Source organism: Helicoverpa zea, chromosome 22, assembly GCF_022581195.2.
Source record: "Helicoverpa zea isolate HzStark_Cry1AcR chromosome 22, ilHelZeax1.1, whole genome shotgun sequence".
In the NCBI taxonomy this organism is placed as follows: domain Eukaryota; kingdom Metazoa; phylum Arthropoda; class Insecta; order Lepidoptera; family Noctuidae; genus Helicoverpa; species Helicoverpa zea.
Window position 1 is genome coordinate 7,077,049 of NC_061473.1, and position 20,293 is coordinate 7,097,341.

The 20,293-nt window shown below is 39.4% G+C and overlaps 1 protein-coding gene across 1 annotated transcript; it reads left to right on the forward strand.

Annotated features, from left to right (window-relative positions):
* The first annotated feature begins 3,038 nt into the window (after positions 1 to 3,038).
* LOC124641273 (activity-regulated cytoskeleton associated protein 2-like) lies at positions 3,039 to 6,803 on the forward strand. Its single transcript, XM_047179321.1, has 2 exons — positions 3,039 to 5,033; positions 6,643 to 6,803. Exons 1-2 carry the CDS (start codon positions 4,382 to 4,384, stop codon positions 6,702 to 6,704), a joined length of 714 nt encoding a protein of 237 aa, XP_047035277.1. The 5' UTR covers positions 3,039 to 4,381; the 3' UTR covers positions 6,705 to 6,803.
* Positions 6,804 to 20,293: the final 13,490 nt, after the last annotated feature.

Below are 20,293 nucleotides of genomic sequence, written 5' to 3' on the forward strand. Positions count from 1 at the left end.
ACAAAAACTTATTATTCAAGAAAAATATGATTCCCATTTAGAAGAAAAAACCCTCAGCCGACAGGAAAAATATAATGACCGACTTAAAATTGATGACAGTAATAAAGTAATTTTGTTCGACCTCCAAGCTGTTCTTCAATCACCTAAAGGGGACACTTCAGCTTTCTATTACAAAAGTAAGCTCAATAGCTATAATTTCACTGTTGCCTCCTTAAACAAAAAAGTAGAAGGCAAAGTACAGGAATCGTACAGTAACGTGCATTGTTATTTTTGGAATGAAACTGATGCAAAAAGAGGTGCCAATGAAATAGGCTCTTGTCTACTCCATTATTTCGAACAACTTTGTATCGAATCCAGGGCTACTAATGAGGAAGGCATCAATCTTATACTGTATTCGGACAATTGCGGAGGACAAAATAAAAATAAATATATCGTTACACTTTATCTTTACGCAGTTACACATCTTAATATTAATTCCATCACACATAAATACTTAATCAAAGGGCATACGCAGAATGAAGCCGATAACATACATAGCCTTATAGAAAAAGAGGTAAAAAAGAATTTAAGATCTGGACCTATATATTCACCACACCAATATGTATCAATAATTAAAAATGCACGAAAATCAGGAAACAAATTTATAGTAAATGAGCGTACATTTCATGACTTTTATGACTTGAAAAAGTTACAAGAAGCTTGGGGATACAATTTTAATAAAACAAAGAATGGAGATAATATTGTATGGAATGACGTAAAAATGATTAAGGTGACAAAGAAAAACCCCTTTTCATTTTTTATAAAAAAATCTTATAAACAGGATTTTTTGGAAGTATGTGTAAGAAACAGGCGAACCAAAATGTTGCCTTTAAACGAGTTAACGCTAGTCAAAGCGTACACTGGAAAACAAGAGCTAAGTGAAAATAAAAAAAAAGATTTACGCGAATTATTGTCTAAGAATTTGATCCCTAACTTTTATTCTGACTTTTATAATTCCATTCTTTAATCAGTAAAGGTAAAGATGACTCCTCCGTTTTCATCTTATATTTTTAAATAATTTATGTTTTGTTAACTGATTTATACCTAGACTGCGGACCTACTAAGAATACCATAACGCTGATTAGATTCGCTAAGATCTCTTTTAATTTTGCTACGATGTTATAATTATAGTTTATAATAGTTATCATAGTTTTTTACAATACTATATACTACTTTGTATAAAAAAACTATATTTGCTTTTTGTTAATTTTGAAGGTATATGAAAATGTATACTATTTTTTTTATTATATTTCTCGTAATCATTTAAATAAAGACTTGTAATTTAAAAAGCGATAGTTAGGATAGAAGAGTGATTTTTGTGAACTGATGTAAACCTACTTAGAATACCATGAGACTGATTGATTTATTGCTTAGAAGTTAAGATCTCTTTTAATTATATTAATAAGTTCGGTATAAAAACATCTAACATCTTCTATTAATAAGTGTTAAAATGAAAATAACAGTTTTTTTATAATTTTAGTTCCTTAATGTTGATCTCTTTTTTTTAATTAAAAACCGTAACTACAAAAATGTATTTTCATTTTTATGTATTTTCGTTTAGTATTATTATGACTTAAACCTTACATATACAACCAAGTAGTATTTGAATTTAATAATAAATCAACTCAAAATTAATTAGGTCTTTATCTTTTTGGCAGACTAACTGTTACTTAGTATTATATAGACCTAAAACTACAAAAGTAATTTTGACAGCCTACAATAAACAAAATAAATAGTATTCAATTGAAATTTAAGTTTCAACCAACTATGTGGTTCATATTCTATCATTAAAAAATAAAAATAACTATGCGAGTAACATCTTGTAACATTTATGTCTAAATAAACAGCCAAAGTCCTAATTGCAAAACGTTTTTTGCGATTTGCCAAAAAACTAGTTTTTTCAATTCGGTCACTTTAATAATAAGCGTGCGATGTGTAGATGGGTAGTTGAAATTGTAAATGGTCGCATCAAAAGAGACTACAAACTGTTTCGACAAGAATATTTTAACAGAGCATCAACACACCTTATGGATGATTTTAAAATTGTTTGTGCCCTTTTGAATAAATTCCACCCAACAATTGAAGATAGACCTGACGCTGCAGAGTATGTGCAAATTGCTCAGGCGAGATTAAACAGTAGTAATTATTTGGGGGAATTTATTCGAAGGGATAACATCAATAGGAGACGTACGGTTTTCCAAAACATAGACAGCAATGCTCCCCATTTAGATCATTTTCCAAGATTAACTTTAGATGATTTAAGAAGATTTGCATTGGGATCTTACCAATTAAAACAGGCTAGATCCTATTATGGGGAGCACATAAGAAGTAATGGTACTTATAATGTTGAAGTAAGCAATGATGTCTTGGAAGAGGATTTGCCCTTAATATTGGGTCAAAATAATTATTTAATTAGGACTAGAATTAAGTCCCGCCATGTGAGCCATAAAACATATTACTCTTATTTGTTGATAAGTAGAGATGAAGATCGGGCAAATTCTTTAGAAAGTATCATTGCTTACTATTGTAACTGTCTAGTGGGTAACCGTACGGTAGGGTGTTGTGCTCATACTATGACAGTATTGTGGTATTTAAGCTGGGGCCGCTTCAACAATGTGAGTGCTCCAGCTCAATCTTTGGACGAAATATTTTATGAAGAATAAATAGTTTATTCATGTTTTGTTTTTTTTTTATTTCCCTTGCTATTACTAAAATAATAATAACTATCAATAACGGTAATTATGAGTCTATACTAATATTATAAAGAGGAAAGATTTGATTAGGTAGGCTATAATTTATCCGGGTATGGAAAGGTGTTCCCGGGGACGCGGGTGTAACCGCGGGAAACACATAATAACAATTCCATTACTTTATGCATAAATAGAGACATAATTCCATGGTACTGCTATTTACAGTACATATTTCTATGCTCATAGTGATCTATAGTCCATGTCAATTTCTAATTATAACCTATATTCTTAAAACAGAAAAATAATGATATCTTATAGCGCGTCAAAATTCGAAACATAGGTTTCGCCCCGCGCTCCAATCGAACCGTCGACGCCCGGCGCGCAAGAGACGCGCACGATCCGCTTCGAACCGGCGCGCGGCGGGTGCTGCGTCCCCGCCGCCCGCCAGTCCAAAAGTCTAGTTAGTCCGCGACCCGCTCCGTCAGCAACAACACGCGCGCGCGCTGCCGCGCGCCGACCCTATAAGTCGTGTTTAGCTAGTGTTTTCCATGTTTAAGTTTTGTCTTGTCCTCCCATTGTTGTTTACACTTATATATTTTACTCATTATACGTCCTTTTTACACATTTCCAACGTTTTATTCATTAGTTCGCGTACCCCGAGCTATATCTGGCAGCCCAACGTGACGCAGTGAATCAGTGTTAATTTGTGTTAACTTTTGCATTACATAACAGTTTTGGAACATTAAATGTGTATATTGTGTAATTCGGTAAAATCAGTGTTTAAAAACAAGAACTTTAGTTGTCGTAAATAATATCGCGTAGGTACGCTACGCGCTCGCTAGGCTTGGTTCGTCCGGTATATTCGCTACCACCGCCGTGCGCCGGGGAGGCTGAAGAGGCGGGGGGAGGCTAGGCGGAGCCAAGCGTGCTTCGCGTTCGAAACATTACCATATATGGTTACGGATTTGGGCGTTCGATCGACGCGACGCGACGCATCAATATTATTTACGAGAGAACACTAGAGAGTGCTAAGTTGCGTGACGAACTGTTAACACGGGTTAGTGTGTTCCGCGGACTCAACTCAATCTTTTTCGGTACTTGTTTCGTACTGCGATGTGTAGTGCGGTGCCGACGCGAACTTTAGAACATTCTAGGAACCTAGGTAGTGCGGTGACCTAGGATATCTAAGTGACGCTCGTGTATTTTTTCCGGTACTTGTTTCGTGCTGCGGTGTGTAGTGCGGTGCCGACGTGAACTTTAGTACATTCTAGGACCTAGGTAGTGCGGTGACCTAGGATATCTAAGTAACGTTCGTGTATTTTTTTTCCGGTACTTGCTTCGTACTGCGGTGTGTAGTGCGGTGCCGACGCGAACTTTAATACGTTTTAAAGCCTAGATAGTGCCGGTGACCTAGGGTACCTAACTGTTTGTACTTGTTGAACTTTGTTGGTACTTGTTTCGTACTGCTGTATGTTAGTGCGGTATCAACGTGAACTTTTACGCATTGGAAAAACCTAGGTTGTGTCGGTGACCTATCGTACCTAAGAGACTTTTGTGTACGTCGTTTGGTACTTGTTTCGCGTCGTCTTTATCGGTGCGGTACCAACGTGGACTATTGTTTATTCGACGTGTGTACGCGTTAGCTCCGAATAATGGTTCTAACGAGATCGCGTGCAGCGAGCCCGGCTTCGGCCGCCGCCCAGTCTGAGGACTTGGCGCCGCCGCTCGCGCCTGCGCCGGACTCTCATCCGCGCGGCGCTGCTCCTGCACAAATGGAGAACGCGCAAGCTGTCGCTGGTTCTGCTCCGGTGGCCATGACCACTGACCAGCTGCTGCTGCTCATCGAGAGGTTAAGTAATCGTCGCGATCCTGTAAGTACACCTGTTTATTCTGGCCACTTCGCGAAGTGTACTGCGCGCTTTGATGGGGACAAAGCGAGCGACGTCCTTGCATTTATTGACGCCGTCGAGACCTACAAGGAGTGCGTGCGTGTCGACGACGCTAACGCCCTGCGTGGGTTACCCATGTTATTGACGGGACTTGCCGCCACGTGGTGGCAGGGTGTTAAAGAGACTACTTACACTTGGCATGATGCCGTCGAAGCATTAAAGGCTACATTCGGTCCAAGATTACCGCCTCATAAAATTTATAGGAAAATCTTTGAGCGTGAGCAACGTAACGACGAGTCCACCGACATATTTGTGTGCCACATTAGGGCGCTGATAGCCCAGTTACCACCGTCTTCTCTGTCAGAGGTGGTACAGCTGGATATGGTTTACGGGCTCCTGCAACATCGTATTAGAGAGAAGGTGGCCCGCTCCAGCTTTGGTACGTTTGCAGAGTTGGTAGCGGAAGCGCGCCGTGTCGAGGACATTCTCGACGAGGGTCGGCCGCGCCCCGCTCCTGCTGAGGTTAAGCCGTCGACCTCAGCCGCCGCCCCATCTTCGCCCGTTCGATCTTCGGCCTCTGTTTCTAAGGCCCGGCCTCAATGTAATTACTGCAAGCAGTTTGGCCATTTGAAAGAGGCGTGTCAGAAATTAGCCAAGCAGAAGGCCGCCGATGTTAAGGCGTCACCCGCGCCTGCGCCGACGCCGATCATCACGTGTTTCGGGTGTGGAGCACCCGGAGTCATCCGATCGAACTGTCCGGCTTGTAAAGAAAAGAACAGTGTTGTGTCATCATCAGTGTTTCAATCAGTGTCCGCGAGTGATACGCGCTTAGATTCGCGAGTGCGACCGATTCTAGAAGTGGAAGTGTACGGTGTTATCGGTAGATTAGTGTTGGACACTGGCGCTAAACATTGCATCGGTAGTGTTTCGCTAAGAGCGCATTTAGTTAATAACGGCCAAACCTTTACCAATGTATTTACTGAATTAAAATATGCCGATGGCAGAGTTTGTGCGCAAATTGTTGAAACAGCGCAAGTAAATGTAACTGTGCGCGGGGTGACACTGAATGTTGTTTTTCTTATGTTACCTAATGCTGCAGACAGCTTATTAGGAATGAATTTCATACGGGATGCTGGCATGGTATTAGACTTCTGTCGTGATGAGTGGTATTTGCGTGATAATAGGGCCCCTCAGCCCATTATTTATGAACCAAGCGCGTTATCCCTGTCATGTTCGTCTGTGGGTCTTCGCGAGGACGAGGGCTCACATCTTGACGCGACTGAACGTCCGCGATTGTCCGACCTTCTGAATGTCAATGCAGACATTTCCGCTCCAGGGGGAGGACCGACTGATTTTGCAGTCCATCGCATCGACATAGGAGATGCCACACCCATAGCTAGCCCACCGTATCATGTATCTCCTTTGAAGAAGGATCGACGCTGGCACTGGGGGGAGTCCGAATCCGAACAGTGCGCGTTCGAGGGACTGAAGGTGCGCCTTTCCACCAGTCCCATACTCCGCCAGCGTAACATCGAGGAACCATTCGTGTTAAGGACAGACGCTAGTTCGCGTTACTCAGTTGGTGACCTCGTCCTCGTGGAGAGCCATCGATTGAGTCAGGCCGCCACGGGTTTCACAAGTAAGTTTGCACCCAGGCGTGAAGGTCCTTACAAGATAAAAAGTGTTGTGTCGCCGACGATTTTTGAGATCGTTGACAAAAATGATTTACCGCGGGGTAAATACCATGCCAGTCTCCTGACCCCTTACGTCGGCAGCGGTGAGGCTGTCGTTCATTCTCGTAGGAGGGGCAGGCCCCCTAGGGTCAAGGTTTCCAAGTCGGTTTCAGAGCCTTCCACCGACTTGGAGGGGGAGGATATAGCGCGTCAAAATTCGAAACATAGGTTTCGCCCCGCGCTCCAATCGAACCGTCGACGCCCGGCGCGCAAGAGACGCGCACGATCCGCTTCGAACCGGCGCGCGGCGGGTGCTGCGTCCCCGCCGCCCGCCAGTCCAAAAGTCTAGTTAGTCCGCGACCCGCTCCGTCAGCAACAACACGCGCGCGCGCTGCCGCGCGCCGACCCTATAAGTCGTGTTTAGCTAGTGTTTTCCATGTTTAAGTTTTGTCTTGTCCTCCCATTGTTGTTTACACTTATATATTTTACTCATTATACGTCCTTTTTACACATTTCCAACGTTTTATTCATTAGTTCGCGTACCCCGAGCTATAATCTCTTGAACCAGGGTGAATAAATGAAAAAAGGTTTCTGATTATGAAAATGCAATGTTTTTCCTATTAGTTAAAATAAAAATCTTCAGGGCACAAACATTTTTCACTGGGACCCAACTTCCCTTACAAAACGGGCAATCTCCTTTACGTTAACAACAGATTTCTAAAAAAAATATTAAGTTTTAGTTACAAAATAATGAACCCAAGGAAATTTCAATAACATGTTTACAGTAAACCAGTTTGCCAGTGACTTCGGCTCGCCCGTCGTTTTATTTTTATTTCCATGTACCGTCCTAAAACTATTGTGCTATTAGATTCTTACGGCAACATTGTAAATCATACGTTCTGTACTGTTCTGCGCGTTCACACAGTAGCAGTACTGTGCTGTCCACTGTTCTGCCTCACTGTTCTGCCCCCGTGTGAAAGAGGCTGTACATCTAGCTAGATATATTAATTGTAATATATAAATTTAAAATGAACAGTAACAACGTGCCTTATCGTATTTCTACGTATGACAAACACAAAATTATTGTTCTTAAAGAACAGGGACTTTCGGTAACAGACATTGCAAATGAATTGGGAATTACGGTGATTTATTGTTGTTGTGTTTTAAACGATTTTTAATCAACAAAAGTTTAAATCGATATTTTAACATTATAAATTTGAAGCGTTTGTTTGTTTGCGTTAACGCGCTAATTTAAGGAACTACTGCAAAAATTTGAAAAATGTGTTTGTTAGCTTATTCATCGAAGATATCTATAGGGTGCTTTTTATCCCGGTACGGGAAGTAGTTCCCACGAGACGCAAGTGCTACCGCTGGCGAAAGCTAGTGATAATATCTCTTAAAATTTAAACTATGTATTCATCTATGTATAGGGTGACACGCGTTGCGCAGCCATTAGAACAATTTACTTAGATGCCTTTTTTTTTCAGCGAAAAACCGTGTATTTGTGGCTCAAGCGGTGGGAAGATAACGGCGACGTTGTTAGTTTTCAAAGTAGTGGTCGTCCACGAAAAACTTCCGCGGCGCAGGACAGGCAGATCGTCAACAGTGTGGTCAGTAACGGATTTGTGAGAATTCAGGACATTTCATCTTCGCATTGCGTATCAACTTCGACAATTCGACGTCGCCTACGCACAGCTGGCCTACAGAGTTCCGGCGCGAAAACCACTATTATCTGCACGACACAAGGAACAGAGACTACAATTTGCTCGAGAATACCTAAACTACGACTTCAGCAGAGCCATTTTTTCTGATGAAAAAGTGTTTGTTTCATCTGCTGATGGACGTTTATCTTTATGGCGGCCTAATAACACTCGTTATTTAGAAAGGAACATATTGCCATCTAGAAGAAATGGCCGGATAAGCTTCGGCGTTTGGGGCTGGATGTCAGCCAGTGGACCTGGTGAATTGGCAGAGATTAGTGGACGAATGAATAGCGAGCAATATACCAGTATTTTAGACGAAGTTTTACTTCCTAGTCAGAACGTTTACTTTCCTGAACTGATGCCTATTGATTTTGTGCAGGATAATTCAGGTGTCCATAGTTCCCGATTCACTCAAGCCTGGTTCAGTCGCAACCGGAATTTCGTGAATTCGTTGCCGTGGCCACCTAAAAGCCCTGACCTCAACCCTATAGAGAATTTGTGGGGGCTGATGGTCCAAGAGTGGGACAGCAACCAAGCGAGAACCAGAGAAGCTTTGGTCAGACACGTCCATGAGATATGGGATAGTTTTAGAGGCAATAATGTATGTTACAATATGGTTTCGTCAATGCAGGAAAGGCTGCAAGATGTTATAAACGCTGAAGGGGGCTACTCAAGATTTTAGTTAATTTAAGGCCCATTTTCACCGACACGATGAACGTCCAATGAAGCAAAACTGTTGTTTATCATAAACTAAAACCACCAGTACTCGAAAGTAAGCATTATATTTGGGAATTTGGTATTAGGAATCAATCGTTTTAGAAACATAAATACCAAATATAATGTTTACCGTCGAAAATGTTAGGTTTTAGTTTACGATAAACGGCTGATTTGCTTCCTCGGGTCATCTTGTCGGTTAAAATGGCCCTAAGAGTCGATACCATAACAAATCTTTAAAATTGGCAATGGTCATGTGTGTCATGTTCACGTGAGTGAAGTACTTGTTTAAATTGTGATTTAAATTAGAACACAACATGTCCATTAATTAACGCACACCCTCTTTAGGGGCCATTGCACTAATCATTATGAATAACTTTTACTATGAGACCAAATATGTAATCGCGACTAAAATGTATAATAAGACAGATGATTTTTTTCGAGATTTCAGGTTTGATCCCATAGTGAAACTTGTACAAAATGACGAGGAAAGGGTGTCCGTTAATCACGGGACTTGTTGTGCATTTGAATAACGTTTTGTTTAAAAATATACGCATAATACGCATATTATTATTATATTTGATTGGCTTAATTAATAATAACACAAGGGAACAAAATAAGACTTTTTTTTTGTTGCATGAAATTTTATGACTTTTGTTTACTAATTCGAGGTCGCCGATTTCAAATCTACCCACATTTTTTTTCTAACAGCTTTAGTTTTTGAGATACAGCTATTGACCGTATTTTCGAACTAGTTACACTTAAATTTCATAAAACAGACCATTTTATTTAAAAAGTATATCATTTTTACTATTTCTATGTTGCAAAATAATTGTAAAAATTATACTAACTATTTTTGTAATATTTGTGGTGAATATACATTTAAAGATTGTAGACTAAGCGTGTTGGAGTTCTTGAAACGGGTGCGTGCTTTGAGTTCTTTGGATTTTCTTTGGACACCTGCGACAGGTACCTACTGGGTGTCTAAAATGGTACCTATGTAAAACATGCGTCGGGTCTTTAAGGTTATGGAAAAATAAGAAAAGACCCCATTTCAAGTAACAAACACCGATGATCTGGCGAGAACTCTCGAATCATTATACTTCGGCCGTTCAGAGAATGCGTTCCTGACACCTATCAGTTAGTCACGACTAGTGATGGGCACAACATAACACTGAGTTCGTTACCGTTCCTTCAAAATGAACCGCCGCATTATTTTAAGATTATTTTCGTTTTAAATTGGCGGAATCATTTGTTTTATATTTTAGTTATTTAAGTGGAAACCAAAAAAAGGTAATATTCATATAATAAAATTGTTTTATTTATTCTTTGTTACAAGTACATTGAATTGAATGTGCGAACAGAATATTAATCAGACTCCGATTTGCTTGAGGAGGTGGTGTCTTCATCATCATCTTCGCCTACATGTATAATTATATTATTATCAATAACAGAATCAATCCTGATATCTCGGTCTAACAAAAGCCGGGTAATCAAATAAAAACAGATCGAAAACACTTGAAAAACGTGGTCTATGCGCACGAAACGACAACGGACGACTGTTTTAGCGTCACAAAATGGCGGCCCATAACGCCATTTGGGGTTACCATTTTTAATCTAAGTATAAAAATGCGGTTTGGTCATAGTTTTATTTTTATATTTCATAAACGTTATAATTAAGTCTTATAGTCCATTATTTTCCAATTCTTAAAAAGAAAATCAAAACGTATTATTTTATATTATAACTGTATAAGAACAGATTACGATACTTGCCTGTTATTTTTAGCACAGCACTACAAAATATAAACCGCTGACATAACCTTGTAATAGCGCAGTATAGATTTAGAAAAATATTGTTTACCAAGTTATTTGACACTCAGTTTGGCACAAAATTATAACATTCATTGATTATTGATATAATAATGTTGTTTTAATGCTCCTCAATTGTTAAAACGGTAAACAACCAGCAAAAATATTTTTATCGTAACTGCAACGCCATTGCAAAGTTACGTCGTCAGTTCAATCGCGACGTGTCAGGAACGCATTCTCTGAATGGCCGAACTATAGGTAGTTTTTCTGCGTGGGTGATATGAACGGTATTCACAAAAAAAAAAAAACGATCCAAATGGATTTACCCTTACTTGTTATATACTACTTTACCTTAATAAAGGTGCTACCACCTTTGCACATCAAACTTGGGCTCATGAAACAATTTGTAAAAGATCTGAACGAAAATGCTCAATACATATCTAAAAAGTCCCATAATTTGAGTATAGAGAAACTAAAAGCCGGAATTTCTGATGGTCCACAAATAAGGTGGTTGATGTAAGTATAAGTTTCATAATTACATGACCGATATCGAAAAAAATGCCTGAAACGAATTCGTTTGGATTGCACAAAATTTTCTATCAAACAAAAAGGATGAAAGCTTATTCAAATCACTTTGAACCGATGTTGTCGGCTTGGTTGTAATATGAGCATCAAGGTATACTTCCTCCTTAGCCATTTAGACCATTGCCCTGAAAATCTATGTGATTTCAGTGAAGAACAAGGCGAACCGTTCCATTAAGATATTCGGACTATGGAAAAGTGGTACCAGGGTTATTGGAATGCCAACATGATGGCGAACTACTGTTGCAGCATTAACGACAGCCCTAGTGAACAGAATCAAGCTAGAAAATCTTATAAAAGAAAGTTTTTTTATGCTTAATCGTTGTTCTTCTGCTGTTTTTTGCTAATAAAATTGTGTTTTTCTTGAAAATCACGTCTTGTTGATATCTCAAAAATTAAAGCTGATACAGAAATTCTAACTTCAGATCTTCAATTAGCAGCCCAAAAATATACAATATTAGTCGTAATATTTCATGCAACAAAAATCTTGTTCCCTTGTGTAATCATTCCGTTTGGTAACGAATTACAAGACTGATTTTGTATACCTTTGTTTTATTGTAGTAACCAACCCTTATTTATTTATAAAACTGTAATTATTACAGAAAAAAGTAGGTATACACTTTCAATATCAATTTAATGTATCCATAACAATTCCTATAATATGTATACAACTGGCATTTCATGTGTATATGTTATAGAAATTGTCATGGATAATTCAAAATTACATTTTAAGTGTAAACTTTTTAGTGATTTTGTATCGTTTATATTACTACCAGCTTTTGCCCGCAACTTCGTTCGCGTGGAATAGTGACTACCAGCAGATTTTTTATTTGACCAATAGATGGCGCTATATGTCCGGAATATATATATATTTTTTTGTAATAAAAACTATCCTATGTCCTTTCTCAAGTTTCAAACTATGTCTGTACCAAATTTCACACAAATCGGTTCAGTAGTTTAGGCGTGAAGAAAAGACAGACAGACAGACAGAGTTACTTTCGCATTTATAATATTAGTTTGGATGAAACCAATGTATACCCAGTTTTGATACAGTATTACATGTAGATAATTTAGAAAAAAATATAGAACACATACTTATTGAATGGTGGAATTTGAGATATTTTAGAAAATGTGACAATGTATATATATTATTGCTCGTGACTGTATGTTCGTTCCGCGCAGCCCGCCAACAGCCGAGGCTAGTTAGTTTCACACACGAAAGACTATTTACAACTATGTACAATATTCGAGTCTATGCATCCCACAAACCCTGCTTATAACTGTGTTTTGTTATTAGTGATTAACTCTGTAATATTTCTTATACCTAACTTCTCTACAGTTTTATTTATTCACAATATACATATTTACATTAATTGAAAATAAAATAAAATAAACTTATATATATATATACAACTTAAAACTAATACAGTGCATCAAAAAATTGCTCCTCATCGCTGTCACTGGGTAATGTACCCAAAAGACTGGCAGCATTGCCACGTTGGATGGCAATGCTCAACCTCTGTGCGAAATAAAAGCCAGCCTTTGGGTCCCGGGAAGTGTCAACCAGGCGCTGGGAAATATCCCTGGCAAGAAGGTGCGCCCTCGGACCCCACGGCCCCAGACTTCTCTACTATTTCTTATATGGTAAATTCAGTGTGGTTGTGTTCTTTTCTCTTATTATACAAACGTAATCGTAACCAGTGCGTTTAATTAAAAACCCCACTCCCATATGTGGCGCCCCAACGTTTACTTCGTGTGATAAAACTATTCCTACGCGGACATAAGTGAGGTGCAATAAATAAGTGAACACTTGTAGTGACGAACTATTTAGTTACCTACGTAGTTTTTTACAATGCCGATAACAAGGAGCAGAGCCGCTAGTCTGACTTGCAGGGATGATACCCTCGAAGTATTCCCCGACCCCTCGAGACCGACGACGCCGACGCCGACCGCGCCCGCCTATCACCAAGATTGCGGCGGCGCGTCTTCGCCGCGCACCGACAACAACAACGCTACGTTTTCCGCCGATAACTTCGCGACTATAATTGCATCTTTGCAACGCTCGCAGACGGAATCGTTAAGTAAAGAGCTGTTCGACTCGGTGAATCGCGCAAACGCATCTTCTCCAGTCGCAGTTAGGGCAAAGCACCCTTACCCGCTGCAAGGCCACCTTCTCCGGCCGACCAAAAGAATCGGTCGAAGCATTTATTGACGCCATCGAAGCATACAGCGAGTGCGCACAAGTGACGGACTCAAATATCGTCCGCGGACTTGCGTACCTATTCAAGGACGAAGCAAGGCATTAAGAGTTCCGTGTTCACCTGGAGCCAAGTAAAGGAAAATCTAATTAGTGCCTACGGGGAGCGACGGTCACCGCCACGTATTTATTTAGAAATATTTTCCACTCCGCAACAACAACACGAAAATACGGATATTTTCGTTGCACGTGTTCGCGCCCTAATAGCGAGGTTGCCGAAGGGCGACGTATCGGAGTCGGCATAGATCGACATGACGTACACCCTGCTCCACAGCCGTATACGCGGGTCGGTGGAAACACCTTCTTGTGTAATAACATGGCCGAGGTAATGAACGCTCCCCCTAGCGAAAGCGATAATATGGCAGCCTTCCGAAGCATTTTTGATCAGTTCGTTCACCGCTGTCAAAATGCGTACTCTCCAAGTGAGTTCCTGACTATCGACGAGATGTTACTAGCATTTAGAGGTCGATGCCTGTTCCGCGTCTACATTCCAAACAAACCAGCTAAATATGGCTTAAAAATTTTAGCTTTAGTCGATGCAAAAAGCTTTTATGTTTTGAATTAGGAAGTGTACGCAAGCAAACAACCGTCGGGACCATATGCAGTCAGTAATAAACCCTTTGAAGTAGTGGAGAGACTCATTCAACCAGTTTCTGGTTCACACCGAAACATAACATTTGATAATTGGTTCACTGGATATGAGCTTATGATCCATCTACTAAAGGAGCATCGCCTTACGTCGCCGCGTCGGTTGGAACTTTAAGAAAGAACAAGAGACAGATTCCTAAATCTTTCATTAGAACTAACAGGCAACCTAATTGCTCACTCTTTGGATTTCACTTGTTTCCTATGCGCCAAAGAAAAACAAGGTGGTTCTTGTTATGTCCACTATGCATCATGATAAATCAATAGATGAATCTACAGGTGAGAAACAAAAACCGGAAATGATAACATTTTATAATTCAACCAAAGCTGCTTACCCTACATGTTCATTAATTTTACACAATAAAGAAAGAAATACCTACGATCCGAAAATTGCCGAATATCTTGCGACAGTAAATCAACTTTACCGCGAGTCGAGAAACCTTAAGAAATGTGTTGCGTAAAATTGGTTTTCGATACAAGAAAACGCAATCGAACAAAAAAGTTCTTATTGAACGCAACGATATATCTGCCTGGCGGGCAGATTATCTACAGAAAATTAAGCTGAATGAATGCGGCGAAACAAAACCCATGATATTTTTGGATGAGACTTATATCCACTCATCACACTGTTGGGCGTTATTGGCAAAGCGATGATGTTGATGGTGCTTTGAATCCTGTTTCGAAGGGAAATAGGTGGATAATTGTTCATGCGGGTGGAGAAACGGGGTTCGTTGAGAACGCCTTATTTGTATTTTAAGTCAAACACAGAGTGGCGATTACCATGATGAAATGAATAACACAAATTTCAAAAAATGGGTAACGAAAAAATTGCTGCCTAATTACAAACAGAAACCATAATTGTTATGGATAACGCCCCTTACCACAGCATTTGCATTAATAATGTCCTAATACAAATGCTAAAAAAGCAGACATGCAGAATTGACTTACTGAACATAATGTGGAGTTCAATGAAAGCTACACTAAACCCCAGCTGTATTAATTAATAAAGAGAACATGGGCACACTGTTCTTAGACTACCTCCCTATCATTGCGATTTAAATGTTATAGAAATGATCTGGAGTTCGATGAAACATTTTGTTGCAGAACATAACATTGGAAAATTAGATGCTGAAATGCCGCAGTTAATCGCAGAAGCATTTAATAAAATAACAACTGCACAATGGCAAAAACATGGAGCTTCTGAGACGAGATGAAAATAGCAATCCAGGCGAAAATTAGAAGAAAATGATTTAGTGGATTTGAACATTAGTTTTTATTTAATTATGGAAAACCAAAAAGAAAGAAGCAATGACCCAGAAGAAGATACTATTACTGAAGAGCAAACTTTACATAATAATTACATTATCACTGAATATATGTATAGAAACCGACAATTTTAGAAAGGAAAACAACTGAGGAAAATGTGGAGATGAATCCAGATACCGTCCCTGAACATATTGAAAATTTTGATACTTTAAAATTAGATCATTTGAACAGTATCATGTAAGAAAATAGTGCTCTGACCACCGAAAACCAAATTCTTAAGGAATCAAATCACCGCTTCCAAAATCGTAAGTTTTTATACTTCTTCTAATACATAGGTAGACATGGTAGGAGATAGGGCTTACGTTCAACAGCGGGCTGTTGAAAAAAATACTAATATTGATGTATTCCATTACCTTATATGGTAATCGCGCGGTCACAGAGCCGACAAATACGTGACCTGCCGGGAGAGGGGTGCGGGTAGGGCTGCCATCCGTCCGGGTTTCCCCGGATTTGGCATCGTTTGGAGCCCGTCGGGGGCGGCGGGTTTTGAAGAAGTGTCCAGGGAAAACCCGGACCATTATGTAAAATTTAAAAAATAACATGAAAATGGGGTCTTGTTTTTTTACATATTATTTTCGGTCTCGTCCGGGAAAAAAGGGAAAAACGCCAAATGTCCGTTTTTTGAATCTATGCCCGGGTAAATAAATTAAATTTTTTGTTGTTGGTAGCGCCATCTATATTTTATCTCACGGACTACGTCCACGCATCCAAATAATGAAATAGTACTGCGTTTGACTAAATCCAAACGAGCGATGCTACCCCCTCCCCTGCTTCCCGCTCCTGTTCTGTTCCGCGCGCCTGGCGAGTGAGAATGACACGCGCTCGCGCGCCGTGGCTCCATTGCTATAACCGCCTGGAAGTAAACGCATCACCGTGAGGACGTACTCGTGCTTCTCCCGTGTCGCATCCTCGACCCTACTGTAGGATAGCGAACTATTGTGATAATCCGCCCGCGGGTGTGAACGTGACTATTGTGTTGTGTGATCGGGAAGACCGCCGCCTGCCGCCATCTTGTGAAGCCCAACGTTGGAGAGCCAGGTACGCGTGCATATCCTTGATTGCCTACACATCGCTCGTTCTCTTCTTGGCGATAACCAGCCATCCTCCAACCAAATACAGTCCACTTAAAACTTTACTATTTTGCGTTTATTTCCAAACCAGTTGTTACAGTAACTAAATTACATAGGAAATGGAAGAGTCTTCGTGAAAGTTTTAATAGAGAAAATGCAAAAAACAAGAACGTTGCGAGTGGTTCGGCAGCAACAAGCAGTAAACAGTACATTTATTTCAATCATCTATCGTTCTTGAATTCCTTAAAAGAAGTGAGACCGCCTACCGATGTTACTAATGCAACTGATGAGGCGGAAACATCTCGCCCGAAAATAAACAGAAACATTAATAGAAAAAGGGCCGAAAAATCAGAAAATGAAATTCTCAGAACACTTTCGGAAAATTTAAAACGTAAACATGATCAAATAAGCGACCAAAATGACCCCGACAAGCAATTTCTGATATCGCTGCTTCCACATGTAAAAAAAAATTGACGAAAATTCAAAACTTCATTTTCAATCAGAAATATTACAGTTAATTAGAAAGTATACGCATAAGCAAAATTATGAAACCTATTCGGCACAATATTATGGTTATTCTTCAGGAAATGCCAACATACACTCGACACAAAAAGCTTCTACATCAGCAGTTGTTCAGCCTTCTCCACTACATTCACATTATTCCGACAAGTCTATGCTTGACATGTCATACTCTACACAAAACGCTTCTACATCTACCCCGTCTTCACCTATAATTCAGCCTTCTCCAACTCATTCATATTATTCTGACCAGTCTATTAAAACAGTTCTGTTATCGAAAACATGTTCCGTGATGATGACGAGTGATACCAAATTATAATAAAGACATAATAACTAAATACAAATACCTACGTGTTTTATTTGTTAACTATTCTCTAGTAGAAATAATTCTATTATATAAATCTATCCTTTATTTATAATTCTATTATAAATAAATTATAGATTATTTTAAAGGGTGTCCCAAAATTAACGCAAGATTTGAACTTGCCGCCATTTATGCAGTACAGTGTTGCCAAACCTAAAAACAAAATAAATCGACAGTTGACAGTTTAGGGTTAGTGAAAAAATGGAGCGTTACGCAATAGAACAACGTGTCTTCATTGTTGAGCAATATTTCAAAAATAATGAATGCTTGGCGGCCGTAGTTCGAAAATTTCATACAAAATATGGTCGGAATAGTGTTTTAACTTCGTCAACTGTGAAGCGATTAATTGAAAAATTCCGAGAGACAGGATCCGTGGGAGACGCCAAACACACTGGTCGTCCAAAAACAAGCCGTTCAAATGTCAATATAGAGGCAGTGCGTGCGAGTGTCGGTGACAATCCAGGAACCTCAATTCGGCGTCGTGGACAAGAATTGCAAATTTCAAGAAGCTCTCTACAGCGTATACTCACTAGAGATCTGTGTCTCCATGCTTAAAAAATTCAATTAACACAACTTCTGAAGCCCAATGAATTGGAAGCTTCTCAAAAGGAATACAAAAACATACGACTAATGCACTCACGAAAAACTTCCAGAGTTAAGTTAATACTAACACGGACATTTTACACTGGTTTTGCATTAACTCTGATCCCCTGATAAGTGAACATCGACCAGTGAAAAAAAAAAACAATGAAAAGTTTTAATGATATAATTAAGAATATGCTCACGATGCCAACATATTTAGGTAAAGATCAGAATGAGGAAGACGATGACGAAGAAGATGATCAATAATGTTTTTTTTTTGTAATAATACAAAGCTTAAGATTTATTTTGAGATGTTTTATTTCAATGCAAAATTTTTATATTGAAATAAAATTTCAATATATTAAAAATCAGTAATTATAAGTCCGTAGGTTGAGTTAGAACACGTCAAACTGCTTATATAGTATAGGTAATAGCCACTCAATTTGTTTAAATAATTAAATGTAAAAAATTTTCGTTACAAATATTTTTGTCGTCGTAAACTATTCGTTTTGCCGTACGTGCAATGGGGAAAATTCCACAATTTATGAAATCTGTTTGAGATCTGGATTCATTCTGACTCTGTTTTTGGCAGCTGAAACAATGAATTTCTTTTTAATTACAGATTACAAATGAACCGGAACAGTGCATCTACAAGTGTAGAAAATTGATAACAGTTCAGAATTTATATCACCAACTAGTCAGGCCCCCAAAAAAAAGAAATCAGACGAAAATAAAAAAAATGTGTAAGCTTTCGGAGGTTATCTCTGGAATTTTTTATTTACCTTGACAAAAGAACGACCAACTCTACTTTGCCCTCGAGTACCAGCACCGTACTGAGGCTCGTAGCACCACGTTTGAATCTTGGCCATGTCTTATTCATGGATAACTGGTTCAACTCTTCATCACTAGCAAGGTTTTTGAAAAGGCGAAAAACGGATTGCGTTGGCACATTACGTGTGTGCCGGAAAAACGTGCCCATTGCCGTTCAAAAAGCTAAGCTAGTGGAAGGGGAATACATGGGAATGCCAATATGGTGACCTCATGGTAATGGCTTACCAAGACCGTGAGCGGTTGACCTGTTTATCCACGTATCATGACATGGCTCAAACTGCTGCCAAGCCAGGTCGAATTTCGGTCTATAAGCCCAAGCTTATAGACGATTATAATCGAGGGATGGGTGGCGTTGATCGTTTAGACCAAATGCTTGAGCCCTATTTAGTAGAGCAGAAAGCAGTGCATCAAATGGAACAGGAAATTATTTAAACGATTTCTCAATATTTCTATCCAGAATAGCCGTATTCTTGTTGAGAAATCGACTGGGAAAGCGCACCAGGCTCTACAGTTTCGTCTAAAACTCGTAGAAGCTATTGCTAACAAACATCTACTCCACGTCCCAAAGGCTCGTTCAGAAGCTACTTTTAGACGACGTCCCACGTATCCACTCGGTCGTCTGACGGAGCGGCATTTTATCCAGCGCATTGAAAATAAAGAGTATGCCGACAAAGGTCGGACATCACGTCGAAAATGCGTGTGGTGTGCCGATAGAAGGGGAACCAGTATGAAAACCACCTATGAGTGTGCTGAATGTGGCATGGCGTTATGTTTAGATTTTTGCTTTAAAGAGTGACGTGAAAGCGTAACAGGCAGACAGGCAGTTACTTTCGCATTTATAATATTAGTAGGGATAAACATTATTGACTTGACATTGATTGTTTTGTTTCCCTGTTTTTCTGACATCTTGAGGTAAGATATAGATTGCACGATCGTCCTGTGGCGTTATTTGCTGATCGCCGAGGTACTCTTCTCAAGTTACGAAAAGCGGATGTATTTTCTTGATCTGTCCTCCATGATCCAGGTTGTATAAGTACTCCATCATCATCAAACTCAATCTCAATTCATCCTTGCTAACATACTATATATTAGGCAGAATATTCATCTCTACACTAAGAAAAGTGATGTCCACAGTATCAACACTAGGAACAAGCATAAACTGTGCGTACCCATTCACAGGCTTCACAAGGTGCATGGAACATTTAAGGGGCTAGGTATACGATTTTATAATAAACTTCCTCAGTCGTTACTAGAATTGCCATTTGATAAATTTAAAGTCCAAGTCAAATCTATTCTGTCGAAGAAAGCCTACTATACTGTAAATGATTACATAAACGATAAGAGTAGTTGGTCCTCATGTTAAACACCGGACAGCTTCAAGAGTTATCATTGATAGTTGATGTGATTTACTTTTATTTTATACGTGACATTTTCCATTTTGTATGTATACAGACAGATTATCACCATCGTACTGTTTTCACGATGAGTTGTTTCGCAATTTTGTAAATGGTTTACTAGCGACTGTAAAACTATTAGTATTAACTGTTTTCTTGTTATGTGGTTGCAAGTCGTCATGCTCCCTTAGACGGTATTGCTTGCG